Raw genomic sequence first — 22641 nt, forward strand, 5'->3', positions numbered from 1 at the left:
CCCAGCAGTCCGCATAGGGCAGTGTGAACTGCCGGCGGGAGGCATGCGATGCGGAAAAACGCTGCGGATTTGCGGCGTTCCCGCATCGCTATGGTGTGAACCTAGCCTTAAGGCAGTTCCTTTTGACCTCATGATTCTCATTTGCTCTGACATGCACTGTGAGCTGTAAGGTCTTTACTAATCAAGTCCAATTAGTATAATCAACACAGCTGAGCTCAAATGAAGATGTAGAACCATCTCAAGGATGATCATAAGAAATTAACATCACCTGAGTTAAATATAAGTGTCACAGCAAAGGGTCTGAATACTTAGGACCATGTGATAATTCAGTTTTTCTTTTTTAATCTGAAAAAATATCAACAATTCTGTGTTTTTCTGTCAATATGGGGTACATTAATGAGGAAAAAAAATAACTTAAATGATTTTAGCAAATGGCTGCAATATAATAGGGTGAAAAATTTAAGGGGGTCTGAATACTTTCCATCCCCACTGTATATTCCTATACTTCAAAGCACCCCATGCCTGCTCTCTTCCTGCACAGAGACAATTCATCACCAGGTGAAGGGCCTGCTCACCTCCATACAAATCAAAAATCGCTCCCCTCTTTTTATACCCCAGGCAGATTCCTCCAGTCTTCTTTAGTTAGTGAACGGCTTCCGTTCTTGTGACTCACGAGGATCACCACAGATTCAGCTTGCATATTAACCACTTGCCGACTTAACTGTAAATGTACATTACATTAAATACCAGGGTTATGGCAGCAGCTAACTTAGAGGAGGGCCGGTTATACAAAAAAAAAAAAAAAGTCAGCAGCTGCAAACACTGCAGCTGCTGACTTAATCAACACACTCACCTGTCCAGGGTGCCCGCGATGTCGGCCGCCCGAGGCCGACCCGTCCCTCGGCTCTCGGGTCCCGGTGCTGCCATTCCTTGTAAGGGAAACAGGCAGTGGAGTCTTACGGCTTCACTGCCCGTTTCCTACTGCGCATGCGCGAGTCCCGCAGCTACTGCGCATGCGCGAGTCCCGCAGCGCTTTCTGAATGGGACGCGCTGTGTTCTGGAACACACAGTTCCCAGAACACAGCGCGACTCGTTACCCAGAAGACGCCGCAACGAAGACAGAAGATCTCTGCGGAGGAGGAAGAGGAAGATTAGGAGAAAGTGCCTAGCAACAGGCATTTCTGGTAAGTAAAAAAAAAAATTTTTTTCATTTTTTTTTTTTTTTATATTTTTTTGTAATTTTTAATATTTTTTTTGTTTTCAGGGTGGCCCTCCACTTTAAGCAAGGAAAAAAGGACCAACATAGTTTACTCTGTTTTGACCCTTTATTAAAACCCCACTTAAAAACACACAAAAGTAAAATATGCAAGCATCTCAAAACAGTATTATCCAGCTGACCACCTCTAGCGGGCTTTGCCGAAGAAGCTCTATCCTGTGGCATAACGTGCCTGGGGAGGAGTCGAGTTTGTAAGAATTCCAGGCGCGCACCCAAGAATGTCAGTGACCTCACGAATTAAACGGCCGCTGATTGTGGCCGCTTACCACGTGATTGCTCCGTCAAACGATGGAGCGATCACTTGTAAACAAACCAGCGTCATGTCGCCGATTCCTCCCTCTCCTCTCTGTACCGATCAGATGGCAGCATAGCTGTGGGCTGGATCTGTAGTGCCCACAGTGCTGCTCTGTGACCATTGCAGTCACATCCAGCCATCCATCCCGTTCAGCCATCCCTCCATGCTCTGCCGTACCCTGGCAATGCTCTGCCGTACCCTGGCAATGCTCTGTACCTGCCATACTCTCTGTATATGGCCAGGCTGTGCAAGTCTCACACGTGGTATCGCTGTACTCAGGAGGAGTAGGAGAATCTATTTTGGATGTCGTTTTTGGTATGTATATGCTATGTGTTTGAAATATTGTATAAATGGACAACTTTGTGTTAAAAAATAAAAATAAATGCATTTTAACCACTTCCATATGACGTCCTTGACTTTGTGTGGGGATATCTGAATAATGCCTGCAGCTACAGGCATCCTTCAGATAACATTTCAGCCAGCAATTCCCTACACCATAAGAATGATCATCGCAGCTGTTCCACTGTTTGATCATTCTTACGGGAGGTGAGAGGGAACGTGTTTACATTCCTTGCAATAGGAATAAAAGTGATCAAAAAAATGTATTTTTGGTGAAAAAATTTCAAACTAAAATAAAGTAAAATGAACAATAAAAAAATAAATAATTTTTAGGCGCCCGGGCCTAAGTCCCGCCCAAATAGAAAACATTTTTCAAACCACACATGCGAGGTATCGCTGTGAATGTCAGAGCGAGAGCAATCATTTTGGCCCTAGACCTCCTCTCTAACTCAACATGTAACCAGTAAAAAAATTGAAAGCGTCGCCTATGGGGATTTTTAAGTAGCGCCATTTGGCGCCGCTCCACGAGTGTGTGCAATTTTGAAGGGTGACATGTTAGGTATCTATTTACTCAGCGTAACTTCATCTTTCACATTATGTAAAAACATTGGGCTAACTTTACTGTTTTGTGCTTTAAAAAAAACAAAACTCCCCCCAAAAAAATTAGTTTGAAAAATTGCTGCACAAATACCGTGCGAGATAAAAAGCCATTGTATTCTCCAGGGTCTTTGCTAAAACAAACATATATAATGTTTTGGGGTTCTATGTAATTTTCTACAAAAAATTATGATTTTTACTTGTAGGAGAGAAATTTCAGAATTGGCCTGGGTGCTCCAGAACACCTGATGGTGCTCCCTGCATGTTGGGCCACTGTATGTGGCCACGCTGTGTAAAAGTCTCACATGTGGTGTCGCCATACTCGGAAGTAAGAGCAAAATGTGTTTTGGGGTGTAATTTGTGGTATGCATATTAGAGGTCGACCGATATATCGGCCAATATTTGCCGTTTTTTTATTAATCGGCATCGGCCGATTGCGATGATAAAAAGGCCGATTTAGAAAAGTGGGACTTGGAAATTACTTCTGTAATAGAAGTCAGTGTAAGTTGCCTGAGTCGTCATAGAAACGTCTTTCATCCTCTCTGGGCAGTCTGCCAAGAAAAGAGCAAAATGATACAATTAGGGATGCACTGAAATTTCGGCCGCCGAAACATATCGGCCGAAAATGCCCTTTTCGGCAATTTGCCGAAAGGAAAAAACGGCCGATAATTGAGCCGAAAATGGGGCGGGGCCTGGGGTGGAACCCTGCCCCCGCCCCTGGTGCCTCCCATGATGGGGGTGAATAGCGCAGGACTGATGCAGCCAGCAATGCCCCTGTGCAGTGAAGAGAGCCGCCTGGTTGAATAGAGCGCCGGGAACATCACAGCTTTAATTTCAATAGCTGTGTGTTCCCCGTCGCGCGCCGTCACACACAGCCCCTCCCCCTTGTCCGGGGTTACTTTGATAGACAGATCACCTGTCCAGATTGGACGGGTGATCTGTCTATCAAAGTGCCTGGACAAGGGGGAGGGGCTGTGTGTGACGGCGCGCGACGGGGAACACACAGCTATTGAAATTAAAGCTGTGATGTTCCCGGCGCTCTATTCAACCAGGCGGCTCTCTTCACTGCACAGGGGCATCGCTGGCTGCATCAGAGGAAGGAGATTTTCACAGCATTGCCACATTTTTTTTACATTAGACTGATGTGTTTATCTAAGAAAACTATTGATAAGAGCGGACATTCCCTGTAGGTAAACACAGGATCACCTCCCAGAATTACACCTACAACTGGGGATGCACCAAGACAGTAAGTACTCGCTGATTACCTGGCTGCATCACTGGGGGCAACACTGGCTGCATCACTGGGGGCAACACTGGCTGCATCACTGGGGGCAACACTGGCTGCATCACTGGGGGCAACACTGGCTGCATCACTGGGGGCAACACTGGCTGCATCACTGGGGGCAACACTGGCTGCACTTATCTCTTTTATCAGGTCGCCAGTCTCTGACCACCTCCTGTACCGTGTCGCCAGTCTCTGACCACCTCCTGTACCGTGTCGCCAGTCTCTGACCACCTCCTGTACCGTGTCGCCAGTCTCTGACCACCTCCTGTACCGTGTCGCCAGTCTCTGACCACCTCCTGTACCGTGTCGCCAGTCTCTGACCACCTCCTGTACCGTGTCGCCAGTCTCTGACCACCTCCTGTACCGTGTCGCCAGTCTCTGACCACCTCCTGTACCGTGTCGCCAGTCTCTGACCACCTCCTGTACCGTGTCGCCAGTCTCTGACCACCTCCTGTACCGTGTCGCCAGTCTCTGACCACCTCCTGTACCGTGTCGCCAGTCTCTGACCACCTCCTGTACCGTGTCGCCAGTCTCTGACCACCTCCTGTACCGTGTCGCCAGTCTCTGACCACCTCCTGTACCGTGTCGCCAGTCTCTGACCACCTCCTGTACCGTGTCGCCAGTCTCTGACCACCTCCTGTACCGTGTCGCCAGTCTCTGACCACCTCCTGTACCGTGTCGCCAGTCTCTGACCACCTCCTGTACCGTGTCGCCAGTCTCTGACCACCTCCTGTACCGTGTCGCCAGTCTCTGACCACCTCCTGTACCGTGTCGCCAGTCTCTGACCACCTCCTGTACCGTGTCGCCAGTCTCTGACCACCTCCTGTACCGTGTCGCCAGTCTCTGACCACCTCCTGTACCGTGTCGCCAGCCTCTGACCACCTCCTGTACCGTGTCCCCAGCCTCTGACCACCTACTGTACCATGTCCCCAGTCTCTGACCATCTCCTGTATAAAAATATTTTTTGAAAACAGTCATTTTCGGTATCGGTCCTGTTTCGGGATCGGTTTCGGTTTTCGGCCTAGTGTATTTTTCATTTTCGGTATCGGTTTCGGCATCAAAAAACCCATTCGGTGCATCCCTAGATACAATGTTTACACTTGAATGAATGAAGTCATCTCAGTGTGTAGAAGTTCTCAGTTTAACCATTTAAAGACTAAATCTTTTCTGACACTTGTTGCTTACAAGTAAAAATCCAGTATTTTCTGCCAGAAAATCACTTAGACCCCCCAAAAATTATATATATTTTTTTAGCAGAGATCCTAGGGAACAAAATAGCGGTTGTTGCAATACTTTGTCACACGGCATTTGCACAGAGGTCTTTCAAATGCATTTTTTGGGGAAAAAAAATTAAAAACAGTAAAGTTAGCCAATTTTTTTTTTTTCGTCCAAACGTTTTGACTACCTGTTTTTATTTAATATATAGTTTTTTTTTTTATCTAAATCATACATACAAGTAAACTGATTGGCGGTTTGTTTTGTTTAATAAATGTAAGAAATTTTCTGTATCACTTATGAAGGCTGCTTTCACACTGGAGCGGGCATACGTTGATGGTAAAACGCTGCAAATTTTAGCGGCTCTTTACCATCATTTTAGCGGTGCTAGTGGGGCACATAAAACCCAGCTAGCGGCCGAGGAAGAGGCTAAATGCGCCCGTGAAGCCCCGCTGCCAATTCGCATTGCATGCGCTTCGGCAGTGGTGCCCATTCATATCAATGGGCAGGAGTGGTGGAGGAGCGGTATAAATCACTCCAAACGTGCTGCTTGCAGGACTTTTTTTTTAAGATCCTGCCAGCGCATCACCTCAGTGTGAAAGCACTCTGTCTTTCACACAGACTGCAGGGGAGCCATTTTGCAGGCACTTTACAGGCGCTATTTTTAGCCCAAAAGCGCCTGAAAAATGCCCCAGTGGGAAAGGTGTGTTAGATTTTATGAGATCAAGGGGGATTAAAAAAAAAAAAAATCGGCCTAACATATCGGCCCAAAAAAATCGGCATCATATATCGGCTCTCGACCGCCATGATTTCTAAATATCGGCATCGGCCAGAAAAAAACCCATATCGGTCGACCTCTAATGCATATGCTGTGTGTGAGCATTAACCTGCTAATATGACAACTTTGTGAAAAAAAAAAAAATCTTGATTTTGCAAAGAATTGTGGGGAAAAAATTACAACTTCAAAAACCTCACCATGCATCTTTTTAAATAACTTGGAATGTCTTCTTTCCAAAAAGGGGTTATTTGGGGGGTATTTGTACTTTTTTGGCATGTTAGGGTCTCAAGAAAGGAGTTAGGCCGTCAATACTTCAGGTACGATCAATTTTAAGATATTGGCACCATAGTTGTGGACTCTATAACTTTCACAAAGACCTAATAATATACACCAATTTTTACTTATTTTTACCAAAGATATGCATCAGTGTAAATTTTGGCCACAAATTATGAAGTAAAATTAATAAGTTGCTAAACTTTATAACAAACTAAGAAAAAATCTTTTTTTTTTACAGAATTTTCAGTCTTTTTTATTTTTATTTTATAGCGCAAAAAAAAAAAAAAAACCCAGAGGTGATTAAATACCACCAAAAGAAAGCTCTATTTGTGTGGGAAAAAAGGGCAAAAATTTCATACAGGTACAGTGTTGCATGACTGAGTAATTGTCATTCAAAATGTGAGAGCGCCGAAAGCTGAACATTGGTCTGGTTAGGAAGGAGTTTAAGTGCCCGGTGGTTAATCAGGGTTTTAATAAAGTCTCAAAACAGAGTACACTATGTTCATTCTTTTTACCTTGCTTAATAGGAGCGTAGTCTGGCGGGATCCTCGTTGAGTTGAGGATGGAAGCCATTAACTTTGGTTTGGAGGAATCTGCCTGGGGTATAAAAAGTAGAAATTTTTGATTTTTGTATGGAGGTGAGCAGGACCTTCGCCCGATGATGGCTTGTGCATGAAGAGAGCGGCATGGGGTGCTTTGAAGTATAGGAATATAGATTTTGTTTTTCCATATTTATATACTTTTTTTTTTTCTTCTTCCCATATTCGCAATTTTTGGGATGTGTATGATTAGACATAACCTTAAGGGAATTTGGATTGTATATTGTTTTGCTGCCGTACACTGATTTATTTTGAAATTTTTTTACAGGTGTCATGGAATCACTTTCACAGTATTTGGCTGTGAAGCACTTTTTCATATTTTTTTCACATCTATTGATGTAATTTGAGTAGTTATATTCATTTTTGAAGTGTATTAATTGCACTGATTGTAATTCCTATGTATATTTTCTTTTTACAGTCCCATGGAGATTATCCCCTTAAAACCTGTCAAAAAAAATAAAGAACAGAGACCTAGGCACCTCCTGACTGACCTTCCATTACCTCCTGAACTTCCAGGAGGAGACCCATCCCCTCCTGAGTCTCCAGAACCCAAAGTAGTAACATCTCCACAACCACCAGTAAGGAAGAGACCAAAGTAAGTTTGTGTCCATTTTTTTTTTTTTTTTTTTTTTAGATGTTTGCCGTGGTGGCTGATCGCCTGTTACTGTGTATCTGCAGGCATTTCAGTTATTACTGCATTATGTTTACTCTAGGGCACGGATATGCAATTAGCGGACCTCCAGCTGTTGCAGAACTACAAGTCCCATGAGGCATAGCAAGACTCTGACAGCCACAAGCATGACACCCAGAGGCAAAGGCATGATGGGACTTGTAGTTTTGCAACAGCTGTAGGTAAGCTAATTGAATATACCTGCCCTAGGGTTTATGTATTAAATGTATGCAAAAACAATCAATTGATGGTGTAGCGCTCCAATGTGGACTGTGATAATATAAATACCCACTTACAACGTGGACATGGATATGGGACAAAAAAATATATATATGTAAAATTATAAAAACCGTGATCAATAATGTGCAAAATAGGAGTAAAAACTGGCTAATTACAATCGATAAAGAGTACTTAACAGTTAGCATAAATACAATGATACTATACATGTTAGACACAGGACACCGAGAGTGATGTTTTTACCATCCGAGCTCACTGCTCGTTTGTATACAATGCATGGTTGCTAGTTTTAAATGTGAATACCCTATTTTTTGCTTTATATTGAATAAACTTACATTGAGTGTTAAACATACTACCCCAGAGAGCCTCTCCTATGTTTCTCTGCTTTACCTGCTTGACATAGTGGTAGCAAACCACTCTGCTGAGTACTTGTCCCTGGAAACAAGCTGTGACACTTTAGGTGATCTACAACTGAGAAGAAAGGAAAGAGGCTCCTTCCCCTCTGTCCCAGAGTAACCCACTGTGCACCCCCACCCGCTCTGGGATGACGTTATGTCTTTTTTTTTTTTTTTGCGGGGGTTACAACTGCTTTAAAAAGATAAATATATTTTTATTTTTTTTTGTTTTGGATAATCATACTTCCCTAGGTGGATGCAGCATCAGACCAGCGTGTTTGCACTAAGAAACGAGTCACTGAACACCGCCAATTTTTAGTTCTTTCACCTCCCCGAGCGTAGAGCTGCTGTCTGTTGGCATCTCTCCTGCTCTGCTCCTCCACACTCATTGGAATGCTGAGCTGTGGAGTAAAGTGGAGTGGCCGTCTCATCGGCTCGCTAAGACTGCCATCAATCAAGGCAGCTGGCAGATCCAGGCTTCCTATGTCAGGATGACGTGCTACCTCGACGGATTGCAGTGACGTCAGCAAAGAGCGGACTTCAAATTGCTCTCAGCTGAAATTGGGTCACAGGAGTACAAAACTAATTGCACTCCTGTGACCCTTAGGAGAAGCCAAGCCTAAAATGCTCAGGCTGGACTTGTCCTTTTAAGGGTAAATTACACTATCAGGTCTCCTTTCTTCTATGAACCAGCAGGAAACACTCCCAGAATGGGCCGAATTCCTCAACATTACTCCATAACCTCATACAGTATATGAAAAACTCATTCACCAATGTTTATTAACCCCCTTCATGGCGGAGAGTAACACAAATCCTAACTCACAAATTTGATTTTACAACTTTGACATCTGTTAGTAAAACTGTCCATGTCATCGCAACTACTCTGTTTATCCAGGTAAATTGTACCTTGTATTTTTTCAGGACAACTTAGGATTTTAATATTTTTACCTTACACTTCTTGTAGTGCCCACCCATAGTTCTGCTAACTTTGGATCGTAAAAAATTGTAATATTGTCAGATAGTATTTTTTTTTATAAATGCAGGCCATCTTCAGCTGCACAAAGCTACCATGGCTGCTTCTAGAATCCGTGGCGAATAAAAACAAATGATTTGATAAGTAAATTGAGGTTTAAAATGTACAGCAATATCCAATGTGGATGATGTTATCTACAACCAAGACAAAGATGTTATAAATTGGCTTTTCAGACTGTAGCTGCTCTTTAAGTATGTGTTCCGCCCTGAGTGAAAATGACGTTGCAAACAAGAAGGCTCCATCATATGCATTTCGTCACTTCCCGATATCTTCTCGAAGTGGACCCAGTGCAACTTCTTCCACTCTCTAAATACTCTATCCCATTAGCCATGTGATTACACCTCTCCTGCCGCATATTTTTATGCATGTAGTGCATCCAAAAATCCCTCATGGACTTTGAAGGCACATTCCAATGTACACACATATAAAAATTGTATACATTTTATTGAAAACTTATTGTAAAAAGGGAAACGTACGCCCTATAAAAATGACATGGTGACAAAAAACATACAATACTATACATATCATATCTCCTAGCTTGGTGTACGTTACCCTTATAAACCATCTAATCCATCCATAGAGTTGTCTATGTTCAACTTCAGGTCAGCCCAGGTGAACATGTTTCAGACATATAGTCCTTCCTCAGGGAATGGGGTATATTTCCTTTTAGAAATAGACACAAGAAATTTGATTACATTAGTTACATCTGAGAATCTATTCATAAACATATATGTGAGCGTAGGTCTTATGGTAGTATACATTTATGTAAGTAATGGTTGCTGTTAATACTTAAAACAAGCAGAGATATGGAAATATACTCACTTGTAGGGGAATATGGTAATCCGTATTGCATCCACGAAAAAAAAAAAATACATTCAAAATAGAAATTCATAGGGTATATGAGATTGATATCTCAATAGCCTAGGATTGTACTGGTTACATAGGAGTGGTTGAAAGACACAAGTCCATCAAGTCCAACCCATGTGTGTGACCATATGTCAGTATGGCATTGTATATCCCTGTATGTTGCGGTCGTTCAGGGGCTTATCTAATAGTTTCTTGAAACCATCAATGCCCTCTGCTGAGACCACTGCCTGTGGAAGGGAATTCCACATCCTTGCCACTCTTACATTAAAGAACCCTCTATGCAGTCTAAGGTTAAATTTATTTTCTTCTAATTTTAATGAGTGGCCATGAGTCTTGTTAAATTCCCTTCGGCGAAAAAGTTTTATCCCTATTGTGGGGTCACCAGTATGGTATTTGTATATTGAAATCATATCCCCTCTCAAGCGTCTCTTCTCCAGAGAGAATAAGTTCAGTGCTCGCAACCTTTACTCTTAACTAATATCCTTCAGACCCTTCATTTAGATCCTCGCTCCATTTCCAGTACATCCTTCCTGAGGACTGGTTCCCAGAACTGGACAGCATACTCTAGGTGTGGTCGGACCAGAGTCTTGTAGAGTGGGAGAATTATTGTTTTATCTCTGGAATATCCTTTTTAATGCATGCCAATATTCTGTTTGCTTTGTTAGCGGCAGCTTGGCATTGCATGCCATTGCTGAGCCTATCATTTGCTAGGACCCCCAGGTCCTTTTCCATCCTAGATTCCCTCAGAAGTTCTCCCCCTAGTGTATAGATTGCATTCATATTTTTCCACCCGAATGCATTATTTTACATGTTTCTACATTAAATCTCATTTGCCGTGTAGTTGCCCACCCCATTCATTTGTTCAGATCTTTTTGCAAGGTTTTCACTTCCTGCGGAGAAACTGTTGCCCTACTTGGCTTAGTATCGTCTGCAAATACAGTGATTGAACTGTTTACCCCATCCTCCAGGTCGTTTATGAACAAATCAAACAGGTTTGGTTTGTTCATATGTTGTATAAGTAGGCAAAGAAATAGTTACCATTTCTCTCTAGTGTGTATGTATAAGTAAAAAATGGTGGATGAAATACCTTGTGAAAAGGAGCAGCATGTCCACCTGTAGTGTGTATGCTCTAGGCCATGGGTGCTCTATCTGTGGACCTCCAGCTGTCACAGAACTACAAGTCCCATCTTGCTTCTGCCTTTGGGAGTCATGATTGTAACTATCAGCCTTGTAATGCTTCGTGGGTCTTGTAGTTCTGCAACAGCTGGAGGTCCACCAGCTTGATAACTGTGCTCTAGACAAAGGCAGACATATGGGGTGGTATGCTGTATATACTATGGTCATTTGGGGAACGCCTCCCATCTGTAATCCTGATAAGTTACAGCTGCTGGTCTCCACAGGCTACCCCGCCATAGGCTGGCTGGAGCGGCACTGTGATGCAGTCCCCCAGTGATGTGGCGCAGCTCTGCCCACATCCCTGCTGACGTGCAGCAAAGGCCGGACATGCGCTCCAATCTGGAACGCATTTCGGGCAGAAGTGCAGCGTGTCTCTGGAAGATGAAAAAGCGCCCTTGCTCCTACGCAGGCCAAAAATAGGACTCTGGTTGGAGGACCCACTAGAGTCCTGCATGTTGGGTAATGCAGACAGCGATTGAGGGGCCAGAGGCACATCCACCACATGTCCACAGAATCCCCTCCAGTCTAGAACGCAACACGTGTACAGGATGGAAAACATAGGAAATGCATTGTAATACATAACATTTGAGATAACACAAAAAATTGCATAATAGAGAAAATCTAAAAAAATATCAAGGCCTAGAGGTATATCCGGTCACATATTCCAATAATTATATAAACAAGCACACACACCCAATTACTAATTAAGTTTACATCCTCCTGATATGAAACCTTGTAAAAACCATTTGAAATTATATGCTCATTAAGGCCTGGTGGTAATGGTAAGTTCACGTTGTTGGAAAAAATTATACTAAACTCCTGGGGTTTTGCAGTTTACATAATGCATGGGTCTAAAAGTGTTCCCATAGGACTAGATGACGTGTATGGGCATCCATGAGTGGAGAATATGTGTATCGTTTACAAGGGAATGTGCCCAAAGTTTTACAGCTATCACCTCTCATTTATCAAAACTCACTATAGACTAGTTGATCCCTAATGTATGTAACCCTTCTCTATAAGTAATAGTGGGTTTTTTCAAGCACAAATGGAGCAAATGAGGAGTCAGTGGTTAAAATATGCCAACGCTTTGTGATAATTTGTTTTACCTGCCTTTGTTGATTTATTTAGTATTTTGTAATTCTGGTTGTTTCATCCTTTTTTATTTTTTATTTTTTAAATAGGTCCTGGTGTGACCTACTTTTGGATCATTTGTAAGCTTTCTTTAACCACTTCCCGACCAGCGCACGACGATGTACGCCGACAGAATGGCACGGGCAGGCATATTGGCATAAATGTATGTCCAATCTTCAATGCCGCCCTGCCATCGGGAGCGCGCCGCCGGCGGTGCGCTCCCGTGCTGGTCGGGACCCCCGTGAGTCCGGTCGCGGGAGAAATGCTGTGTAAACAGCATTTCTCCATTCTGCCTAGCAACTAGTGACGCTGATATCTGCTCCATGTGATTGGAGCAGAGATCAGTGTTCACTAAATGAAAGCCCAACCCCCCCACAGTTAGTAACACACCCCTAGGAACACTTAACCCCTACACTGCCATCCACTGGTTAACCCTTTCACTGCCAGTGTCATTTACACAGGAATCACTGCATTTATATAGCAGTGATTACTGTATAAATGACAATGGTCTCAAAAATGTCCGATGGGTCCCCCACAATGTCGCAGTCACAATAAAAATCGCTGATCGCCGCCATTACTAGTAAAAAAATAATAATAAAAAATTATTAATTAAAATGCTATAAAACTATCCCTATTTTGTAAACGCTATAACTTTTGCGCAAATCAATCGCTTATTGCGATTTTTTTTTTACCAAAAATATGTAGAAGAATACGTATCGGCCTAAACTGAGGGAAAAAAATGTTTTTTTTGGGATATTTATTATAACAAAGAGTAAAAAATTAGTTTTTTTCAAAATTGTCGCTCTATTTTTGTTTATAACGCAAAAAACAAAAACCGCAGGGGTGATCAAATACCACCAAAAGAAAGCTCTATTTGTGGGAAAAAAAGGACGTCAATTTTGTTTGGGAGCCACGTCGCATGACCGCGCAATTGTCAGTTAAAGCGACGCAGTGCCGAATCGCAAAAAGTGGTCTGGTCTTTGACCAGCAAAATGGTCCAGTCTGAAAGTGGTTAAAGGGGAATTTGAGTATCCACGTTCATGAAGTCTTACTGAGTTTCTTGATCAAAATGTACATTATCCAAACAATTGCGTCTTGCTCTTAGGTATTGACTGTAAGGGATAGAGGTTAAAAGGGGTTTTGGATGGAAATTGAAGCATACAATATTGTTTTTATTTTTATTTTTTTCATTAAAGAGTTTTATTGAGGCAAATAATAATACAATAGGAGCAACACAACACAATGTGATCCACGATTGTGGAAGAAACACAATGTGATCCACGGTTATACAGTCAAATAAACTAAAGATTGTCTACAGAACCATAATACAACGTACCAGGAGCTGGCACCAGAGTTGTAAAATATGATTGCTAACAACTTAGCCAAATAGTTCCACTTCAAGCGAGGATCCAAAATACTATAACAATGCTACTGAATTGAGTTAGCAAACAGAATTTGAATACCTCATGCAGAATTAGCCTGAAGACAGGTTTCCATTGTGTTTGACAGAGATTAGGAGTATCAGAGAGCCTCAGATGAGAATTACAGAGAAAATAGTTGGTAGAGAATAGGAGGGAAGAGCTTGGGAAGGGGAGAGGGTAGGGGCCTTGGGGGGGAAGAAGAAAAATAAAACAAGGCAAATAAGTAAAGGAGGGGTGAAAAGAATAGAAGGGGAAAGGGAAATCAGAAATTAGAAATTAAGGGTGAACCCCTAGAACCAGAGGGTTCGCCACCATGTAGCTTCGAGAGATGTGGATCAGTCCCCCTTTCCGGTCACGACCCACTCCACAAGGGCAATCGGAACGTCTTGGGCCTTCCGACACCAAGCGTCGGTCGCTCAGGTGTGTAAAGCGCCGACCTGGTCATCTGTCCACACGTTTACCAGGTTCTACAAGGTAGACGTCAGTGCATCAGCTGATGCCTGTTTTGGCCGCAACGTTTTGCAGGCGGCTGTGTAGTTACAATTGAATATGCAATATATATTTTTCCTGTTTTTTTGATGAAAACTACTGTTATGTTAATGCACTGTTGCATTACTTCCGCAGTTTGGTGCGGTCTTAGGTGATTACTCCTGTTGAGGATACCCTGTTGTTTTGTGGTGGTTTTCCATACACTGTTGTTTTTTTGTAGGTATAGTTTCACTAGTTCCCACTTGCCATGGTGGATGAAGGTTTTTATGCTGTTTTTCCCACCCCTCATTTTGGTACTGCTTGGGGACGTCCCATTTGATAAAGAGAGGAGCTGTGTCGGTCGGTGAATATAAGAGAAAATAGGATTTTTTTTGTGCTCACCGTAAAATCCTTTTCTCTGTAATTCACCTCCTGACACAGCAGCTGCCCCTCCTTTTTATCTTTACGTTATACTGCTTGTTGACGTACTGAGGTCTGTCTGCAGCTGGGAGGGTTGTAGCCTGAGGGATGTATAGTCTAATGCAGGGGTGTCCAAACTTTTTTCCAAAGAGGGCCAGATTTGATGAAGTGAACATGTGTGAGGGCCAACCATTTTGCCTGACATTCTTTGAGCCATTAAAATTTGGTCGTTCGAGCACTCATACACTGCCCAACAACAATTCTCTTGCCTCGCTCGTTCCCGACACACAGACAAATGCTCTGCTCTTTAGGGGTACCGTTAATTCTTAATGGTACCCCACACATTGGGAACGTGGGGTGCTTTTGGTGCAGTGCAATAATAAAAAAAAAAAAAGCTCTGGGACTTTTCCCTGCATTTTTGTGGGTAGGGAAGCCCATTGAAATGCATGGGCTGCCCTACACGCAGCATGCAGCCACGCAGATGTGAACCAAGGGCTTGTTGGAGGGGCAGTAAAACTACATGGTTAAGCTTTTTCTTACCACCCCCAACTTCTCCCCCTTTAGCTGCAGAGGGAGCAGCTAGGAGTGTACACATGCTGTGGCTGCAGCTGGAGGTATACCCAGGGTGAATGGGCCTGCACTGCAACTACCCCGCAACTGTGTGGATTGCACAATTGTGGTATAGCGATGCTGCATTTACGGGCTTAAAACAGGTGGTGAGGAGGCAACATAATGCCTCTTTACCACCTTTCAAATGCCTCTGAAAAGCGATCTGTGTATGGATTGCTTTTCAGAGGAGCAGCAGTCCTGGCTGCTATCTCACACACAAGCCCCACAAAAGCAGTTCTGATGGTACAAGAATGGGGGGGGGGGGGGGGTGATCGTCTGGATTAAAAGTAACGCATAGACACATATACAGACATGCGCACACACAGACACATGCATATACTTGCATACATACAGACACATGAACATGCAGACACATGAACATGTGCGCGCCCACACATACAGACACATACATGTGTGCATCCACACACATACAGACATGTGTGCATCCACACACACATACAGACACATACATGTGTGCATCCACACACACATACATACATGCACGCACACAGACAGGCACACGCTTACAGACAGGCGTGCACAGACAGGCACGCGCACAGACGCATGCATGCGCGCACAGACGCATGCATGCATGCGCGCACAGATGCACGCATGCATGCGCGCACAGATGCACGCATGCATGCGCGCGCACAGACGCATGCATGCACGCGCACAGACGCACGCATGCGCGCGCACAGACACATGCGCGTGCACGCACGCACACGCACACACATACATAAAGCCATTTTAAAACTAATCTAGCTTGTAGCCCGGTACAGTACCTTTCCAGCTTCCTCATTCAGCCGGGTACTGCATTGTAGGGGGAAGCAGAGAGCACAGCACACTTCCCTGCACTTTACTTTCACTTTTGAAGCTGACGGAGCTTCACACAGTTCTGGGGATGGGGGTCATCTGACATACCTGATCCCGCAGCACACCAGGCGGGCCGTTCAAAACCGGGCCACGGGCTGGACTTTGGACATGCCTGGTCTAATGTTTATAAATATTTAATGTAAAAAAATTTGCAGGAATTAACCTATACAAAGAGATGGGAAGATGAGCTGGGGATTACTATCCCCAGATCAAAATGGGGGGAAAAAGAAATTAACACACAAATTATCGCTCTCTAATTTGAAAGAAAGAAATTATAAAATACTAGCCAGATGGTATAGATGCCCAGTGGATATGCATAAAATAAACTCTGACAATGAGGAGCTATGTTGGAGATGTCAGGGGACAAAAGGTACAGTGTCACATATCTGGTATTTTAATATATTTCCTAACTGCAGTACGGACTATTATAGCTATGAAGTGGTAGAATATGACAGAGCCTTCTATAGAGGAATGGGTATGTGAGATGAGCGAGATGCTGTCCCTGGAGTAGAGGATGATGATTGAAAAAGGTTTAAAGGAGCAAATAGTAACAACAGGGCACATTTTGAAAGAGTTTAGAGCTTCAACATCTTTATTAAATCTAATATGAGGTAGAGAAGATGGGCCCAAATAGAGATGAAGGGAGCAAAGGGTAAGGGGTGTTTGTTGTTTGAGGTATCTATATGGGAGTGGATCAGTGTGGTTGGTGAATTTGAATGAGAAATGAGAAGTAATGGGTGTATGTCAAAACAAGAGGTATGGATTAAATATAAGAAAATACATGATATAAGAGAATAGAGGTTAGAAGGAGGTATAGAAATTGATTATATTGTGAAAATAAACTGTAACCCAAATACTTTAGAAGATAAATTTGGGATTTTGTAAATGTTTAAAATTGTAAAAAATGTTTTGATAAAGATTATAAAAATAATAATAAAACAAATTAAATACATTAAAACAAATAATAAAACAAACAAAACTTACATGGATAACAATAAAAAGTTGACACTCTTTTTCATCATTTTCTACTTCGCAAAAACACCTTTTTTTTGCTATACATACATATTAAATATATGAGCAAATGTAGTTGATTCCTTTATACATTCATTTTAGTTTAAATAGTTTTACTGGGCATATAGGAAAATGTAATTAAAGTTATAGTTTAAAGTGGTTGTAAACCCTTACAACCAACTTTCACCTAAAGGTAAGCATAGATTAAGGCTCACCTGTAGGTCCAAGAAATATCTCCTAAACCTACACGGTTTATGAGATATTTGCCGAAAGACAGGCACCACTGTCTACGGCGCATGCACCGCAGACAGCGGCGCGCAGACGCACTGAGCGCGCCGCGGTCAACGGCGATATACCGCGAGTGGCGGCTCCCGTGCGCATGCGTGGGAGTGACGGCATCGCGGCTTCGCTGAATGACCGCGGCAGAGCAGTGAGACCCACTGAGCAGATGGATGCGCCGGACTACAGGGGACAGCGGTGACATCGCTGGCTCCTGTGTCAGGTAAGTGACACATGGTAAGTGACACATAGTGGACTACTATGCGATGCATAGTAGTCCATTTTGCTTTACCTTTGCAGGGAATGAAAGGAAGTAAACTCATCAGGGTTTACTTCCTCTTTAACTGTGATTTATTTTTTACTTTTTTCCCATCTCTACAACTTTAGTCCCATTGCTTACCTGTGATAAATGTTTCCCAGGCTGCTGGGTTCTGTGTAAATTTTACAGCAGAGATACCTGGTCGTCTTTCTTGCTCTGAACTTCTAGTGCTGTGGGTGTTAACAACTTTTGGTATTCGTACTGAGTTGCACTTAGGTTGATCCAAGGGAGACCCATCCCCTCCTGCCCTTCTATCCACTTAATTTATTTTTATTTTTTTAAATTGATTACACTATTACCCAAACCTTCCTCTCCATTTCTCTCAAGACCACCTACTCTGAAGATCCCTTGTCTACTCCTCCCAAGCGAGTCTCCAGGACCACTCCAGAGTATCTCCCATCCTCTAGAATCCTGCTATCTCCTAGTCTGGCTGCCTTTAGGCGATCCCTGAAGAGATATCATGCCTCCAACTCCTCTTTATCACTTTCATCAGCACTTCCATCCCACACAGTTACGACCTTTTGTGCCACTTGACCCACTCTATTAGATTGTAAGCTCTCATGAGCTGGGCCCTCTTAACCCTCTTGTGTTTTATTGTATTGTAACTGAATTGTCTCCCTTTTATATTGTAAAGCGCTATGTAACCTGTTGGCGCTATATAAATTCAGTATAATAATGCACTGCCTGTAACCTAATCTGTGAATTGCGCAGAGTCTGAGAGAGATGTATCTTCCTTGTTCACATTTTGGTTAAAGGCAGTGTAATCTGTGTGAGAACTTTTCTCATTGAAGATGTAGGGAGCTGTTAACCCTGGCAGTGCTGGAATTTCATAGCAAAGAAGACCAACCTCTCTGCAGTAAAGATTTCAACAGGATCCAGCTGTGCCTGCACAACATCCTTTCATAACAAGTAGGAAATTTGACTAAAGACGTAGAGTAAAAAAAGGCTTAACTTGTGGTTTAATCTATTCAAGCTCGTTAATGGGGCTATCAGGTTTTTTATTTTTTTAGTACATATTCAAGGGCCCTGCTGGTGTAATAGATAGCTGGTGACCGCCTTGGTCGGTGGTTTAGCCACAGTTTGAAGTCTGAATGTGGCAGTATTAATAGGTCAATCTGTTCACATCTATTTCATTTTTTCAGAGACTCTAGCTAGTTGGACCTTCCTTGGCTAAATCGAATTTGGAACTCCATCAGGATCCCCAAAAATGGCAATATCGCATCTAACTGCATGCATTTCTTTTGTTGTATCCCTTTCTTTCAGAATATGCTGCCCCCGTTATGGTGAGAGGAAACAGACAGAAATTGACTGGGGTAAACGCTGCGTGGATAAGTTTGATATCATTGGTATTATTGGTGAAGGCACATATGGACAAGTTTACAAAGCCAAGGACAAGGATACAGGTATGTTTTTTATATCAGTTGGTTTAGCTCTCAAACTTTTTTGTGGCTTTACGTTAGGTTCTTAAATTTTAACCCTTTCGCTGCCAGGCCCTGGGCTCCACTTTTAAACTTAGCTGGCCGGGTCATTGGAATTTTTCCATTGTTTTATTTTTCCCTTATGCCTTATGTCTGGAGGTTTTCCTTTTTCACTTAAAACTTTCAGAGTTTTTAAAAAGACCCCCCCCCCCCCCAAACCCCATACCATATATTTTTTGAAACCGCATGACCAGTAGAATAAAAAAATAATAATAATTTTAAGGGCCTGCGATATTTACCAAATATTTATCAAAACTATAATTTTGCTAAAAATTACACTAAAATCATAAAATTTTACAAGATTCCTACTAAATATAAAAGCTTAAAGGGATTGTAAAGTGAATTTTTTTTTTTTTTAAATGACAAACATGTTATACTTACCTCCACTGTGCAGCTCGTTTTGCACAGAGTGGCCCCGAACCTGCTCTTCTGGGGTCCCTCGGCGGCTGTCTCTGCTTCCTCCCGCAGGTGCTTCTCACGTTCATGCGAGCTCCCTCGCATGGTGAGAAGCATCTGCGGGCGCGCTCCCGTGATACAGCCGGCGGCTATAGCTGCTCGGTGTGTCACACGACCCCGCCCCCGGCGCTCCGCATCAGTGGATGTGATTGACAGCAGCGTGAGCTAATGGCTGCGCTGCTTTCCATCCATCCACTCCAGCCAATCAGCAGCCAGGCTGAACAGTGGAAAGGACGACGGGGGCAAGCGCGGGATTTTCGAGGGGTGAGGTAAGTAAAACGGGGGCTGGGGGCGCAGGCACTGTCAGATGTTTTTTCACCTTAAGGCATAGAATGCATTAAGGTGAAAAAACATTTACCTTTACAACCCCTTTAATCTGTGTTCAGTAAATAAATAACAAATGTTTGTAAATTTTAAATTGCGCCTTTTTGCCAACTGGTGAAAATCGAACATATGCAAAAATGTCTCTAAAAATATCAAGGTTTTCATTTTTCACAGCTTTCACAGTTTTTGTAAAAGACCCCCCCCAACCATATATTTTCTGAAAGCACATACCGTATATACTCGAGTATAAGCCGAGATTTTCAGCCTCTTTTTTGAGGCTGAAAGTGCCCCCTCGGCTTATACTCGAGTCACCGCTGTCTGACTGCTCGATCAGCGTATCGAGCAGACAGACGGCGGACATTAAAATTCAAAAGCCGCGCCTCCTTCTCCGCCTCCGCCTGTGATAGGCGGAACACTGAATTTCCCAGCAGTCAGTGTTCCGCCTATCACGGACATCCGCTCATTCTCATACTACGGACGAGGATGAGAGGATGTCCGTGATAGGCGGAACACAGGCTGCTGGGAAATTGAGTGTTCCGCCTATCACAGGCGGAGGCGGAGGCTCGGCTTTTGAATTGTAGAATGGCCGCCGAGAAGAGCGGCGATCCTGGAGCGGCGATCCATCGGCACGACACGGGACGGAGGAGGCACGGGACGGAGGAGGCACGGGACGGAGGAGGCACGGGACGGAGGAGGCACGGGACGGAGGAGGCACGGGACGGAGGAGGCACGGGACGGAGGAGGCACGGGACGGAGGAGGCACGGGACGGAGGAGGCTCGGGACGACGGCGGCTCGGGACGGAGGCTCGGGACACAGGTAGGCTGGACACACACACAAGGCTGCACGGACACACACACAGGGATGGATGGATGGACGGACACACACACACACACACACACACACACACACACACACACACACACACACACACACACACACACACACACACACACGGATGGATACACACACACACACACACAGGGATGGATGGATGGATACACACACACACACACACACACACACAGGGATGGATGGATGGATGGATACACACACAGGGATGGATGGACGGACACACACACAGGAATGGATGGATGGATGGATGGACACACACACAGGGATGGATGGACGGACACACACACAGGGATGGACGGACACACAGGGATGGACAGCCATGTCTCACCCTCGGCTTATACACGAGTCAATAAGTTTTCCAGTTTTTTGGGGGTAAATTGGGGGCCTCGGCTTATATTCGGGTCGGCCTATACTCGAGTATATACGGTAACCAGTAGCATAAAAAGGTGCTTTTGATTACCTCTAAAACTCAATCCATGTTCGGATTGTGCTCCAGTAGCCACTGATAGGCAGTGAGGAAGTGATGCGAAATCTTACTTCCTGTTTTAACCCCATTTTACCAACAAATGCGCAAGCTTTGCAAGAAGTTGCCGGGCGTTTGTGCTGTTTTCCTCTATGACATTAATGTATAGTGTTCGGTGGATGCCTTCGCTACAAGTTGGGTCAAATTTGACACGGGCACGAAGCATCAAGGCATCAGCACCCTGTATACTGCCTATTGCAATTTAAGGTGGGGGGGGGGGGGGGGGGGCAGGTGCAGCATATTTCTTGGTAAAATGGGGTCAGAGCAGGCGGTGAGGAGGCTTCCTCAATGCCTGCCAGTAGCCACTGGAGTGTGAACTGAACGTGGACATTGTGTACATTGAATACACTGTGTGCACTATTTTTCATTCACAAACTGACATACAGTAAACAGTCTACTATGTGTCGGTGATGAAAGAATACAGAAGCGATCGGTACTAATCACTGAATACATTCTTTCAGAAAAGGAAGGGTTCTGGTAAACGGGTGTCTAACAATGGGTGAGAAATCAGCTGTCAGCGGATTCCCTGCTGACGGATAAAAAAACAAATTGGGGACAATAAAAAAAAAGTGAAAAAAATTGTTTGGACCCTCTCCCCCATTCCATACCGGGCCCTTCAGGATTATGAGGGGCACCGCCATGCAAAAAAAAAAATATATATATATATCTTGCCCCGTCCCAAATACATAGTTAGCAAGGTTGAATAAAGACACCAGTCCATCCAGTTCAATCTGAGCGAGTGTTTACAATTGTCCCTATCCCTGTACATTGCACACTCACAGTGGTCCCTGCCCTCAAGGAGCCCACAATCCAAGGGTCCCCATTCATATACTAGGGCAAATTTTGGACAGAAGACAATTAACCTACCTGCATGTCTTTGGCGTGTGGGAGGAAACCAGATTACCCGGAAGGAAACACACGCAGGCACATGGAGAACATGCAAACTCCAGGCAGGTAAGGGTCATGGTTGGGATTTGAACTAGCGACCCTTTTTCCTACTAGACGAGAGTGCTAACCACTACACCACTGTGCCATTCCAGACCCTTATTCAAACATAAGGGGACCCCCAGATTCCGCTACCCTCATGTGAATGGGTATGGGGTACATAGTACCCTTACTCATTCACCCCCCAAAAAAATTGTAGTGTAAAATAAACACAGGAGACAGTTTTTGACAATTCCTTGATTAAAAAAACAAAACAAAAACAGTGTTCCCCAATGTAGATCCATCATTGGTTATGAACATGAATGATGGCCGCTGAACCGAGGAATAAAAAGACGGCTCTGCCATTACGACAGCTCTTAAAGGGGCGAGGCCACCCGTGGCCCTGCCCCTTGTCACGTTACCAACCCAGCTTTCCCCCAATCGGTGGCGCAAGCCTTTTGTTATTTAAGAAATTTTTGCACAGCATCCCTCCAGCCCCTCTGGAGAGAGGCTA

General features: G+C 43.8%; 1 protein-coding gene across 4 annotated transcripts in view; it reads left to right on the forward strand.

Annotated features, from left to right (window-relative positions):
- Positions 1-22641, forward strand: part of CDK12 (cyclin dependent kinase 12) — a 369527-nt gene that overhangs the window by 76640 nt on the left and 270246 nt on the right. For all 4 annotated transcript variants that reach the window (XM_077459478.1, XM_077459482.1, XM_077459479.1 and 1 more), the window contains exons 3-4: positions 7079-7255; positions 18833-18972. In XM_077459478.1, the coding sequence (XP_077315604.1) occupies positions 7079-7255; positions 18833-18972 (317 nt within the window). The remainder of the gene's footprint in view (positions 1-7078; positions 7256-18832; positions 18973-22641) is intronic.

The sequence above is a fragment of the Lithobates pipiens genome, unplaced genomic scaffold, assembly GCF_037356315.1.
Source record: "Lithobates pipiens isolate NorthernLeopardFrog02 unplaced genomic scaffold, aLitPip1_a1.2 Scaffold_28, whole genome shotgun sequence".
Classification (NCBI taxonomy): Eukaryota; Metazoa; Chordata; class Amphibia; order Anura; family Ranidae; genus Lithobates; species Lithobates pipiens.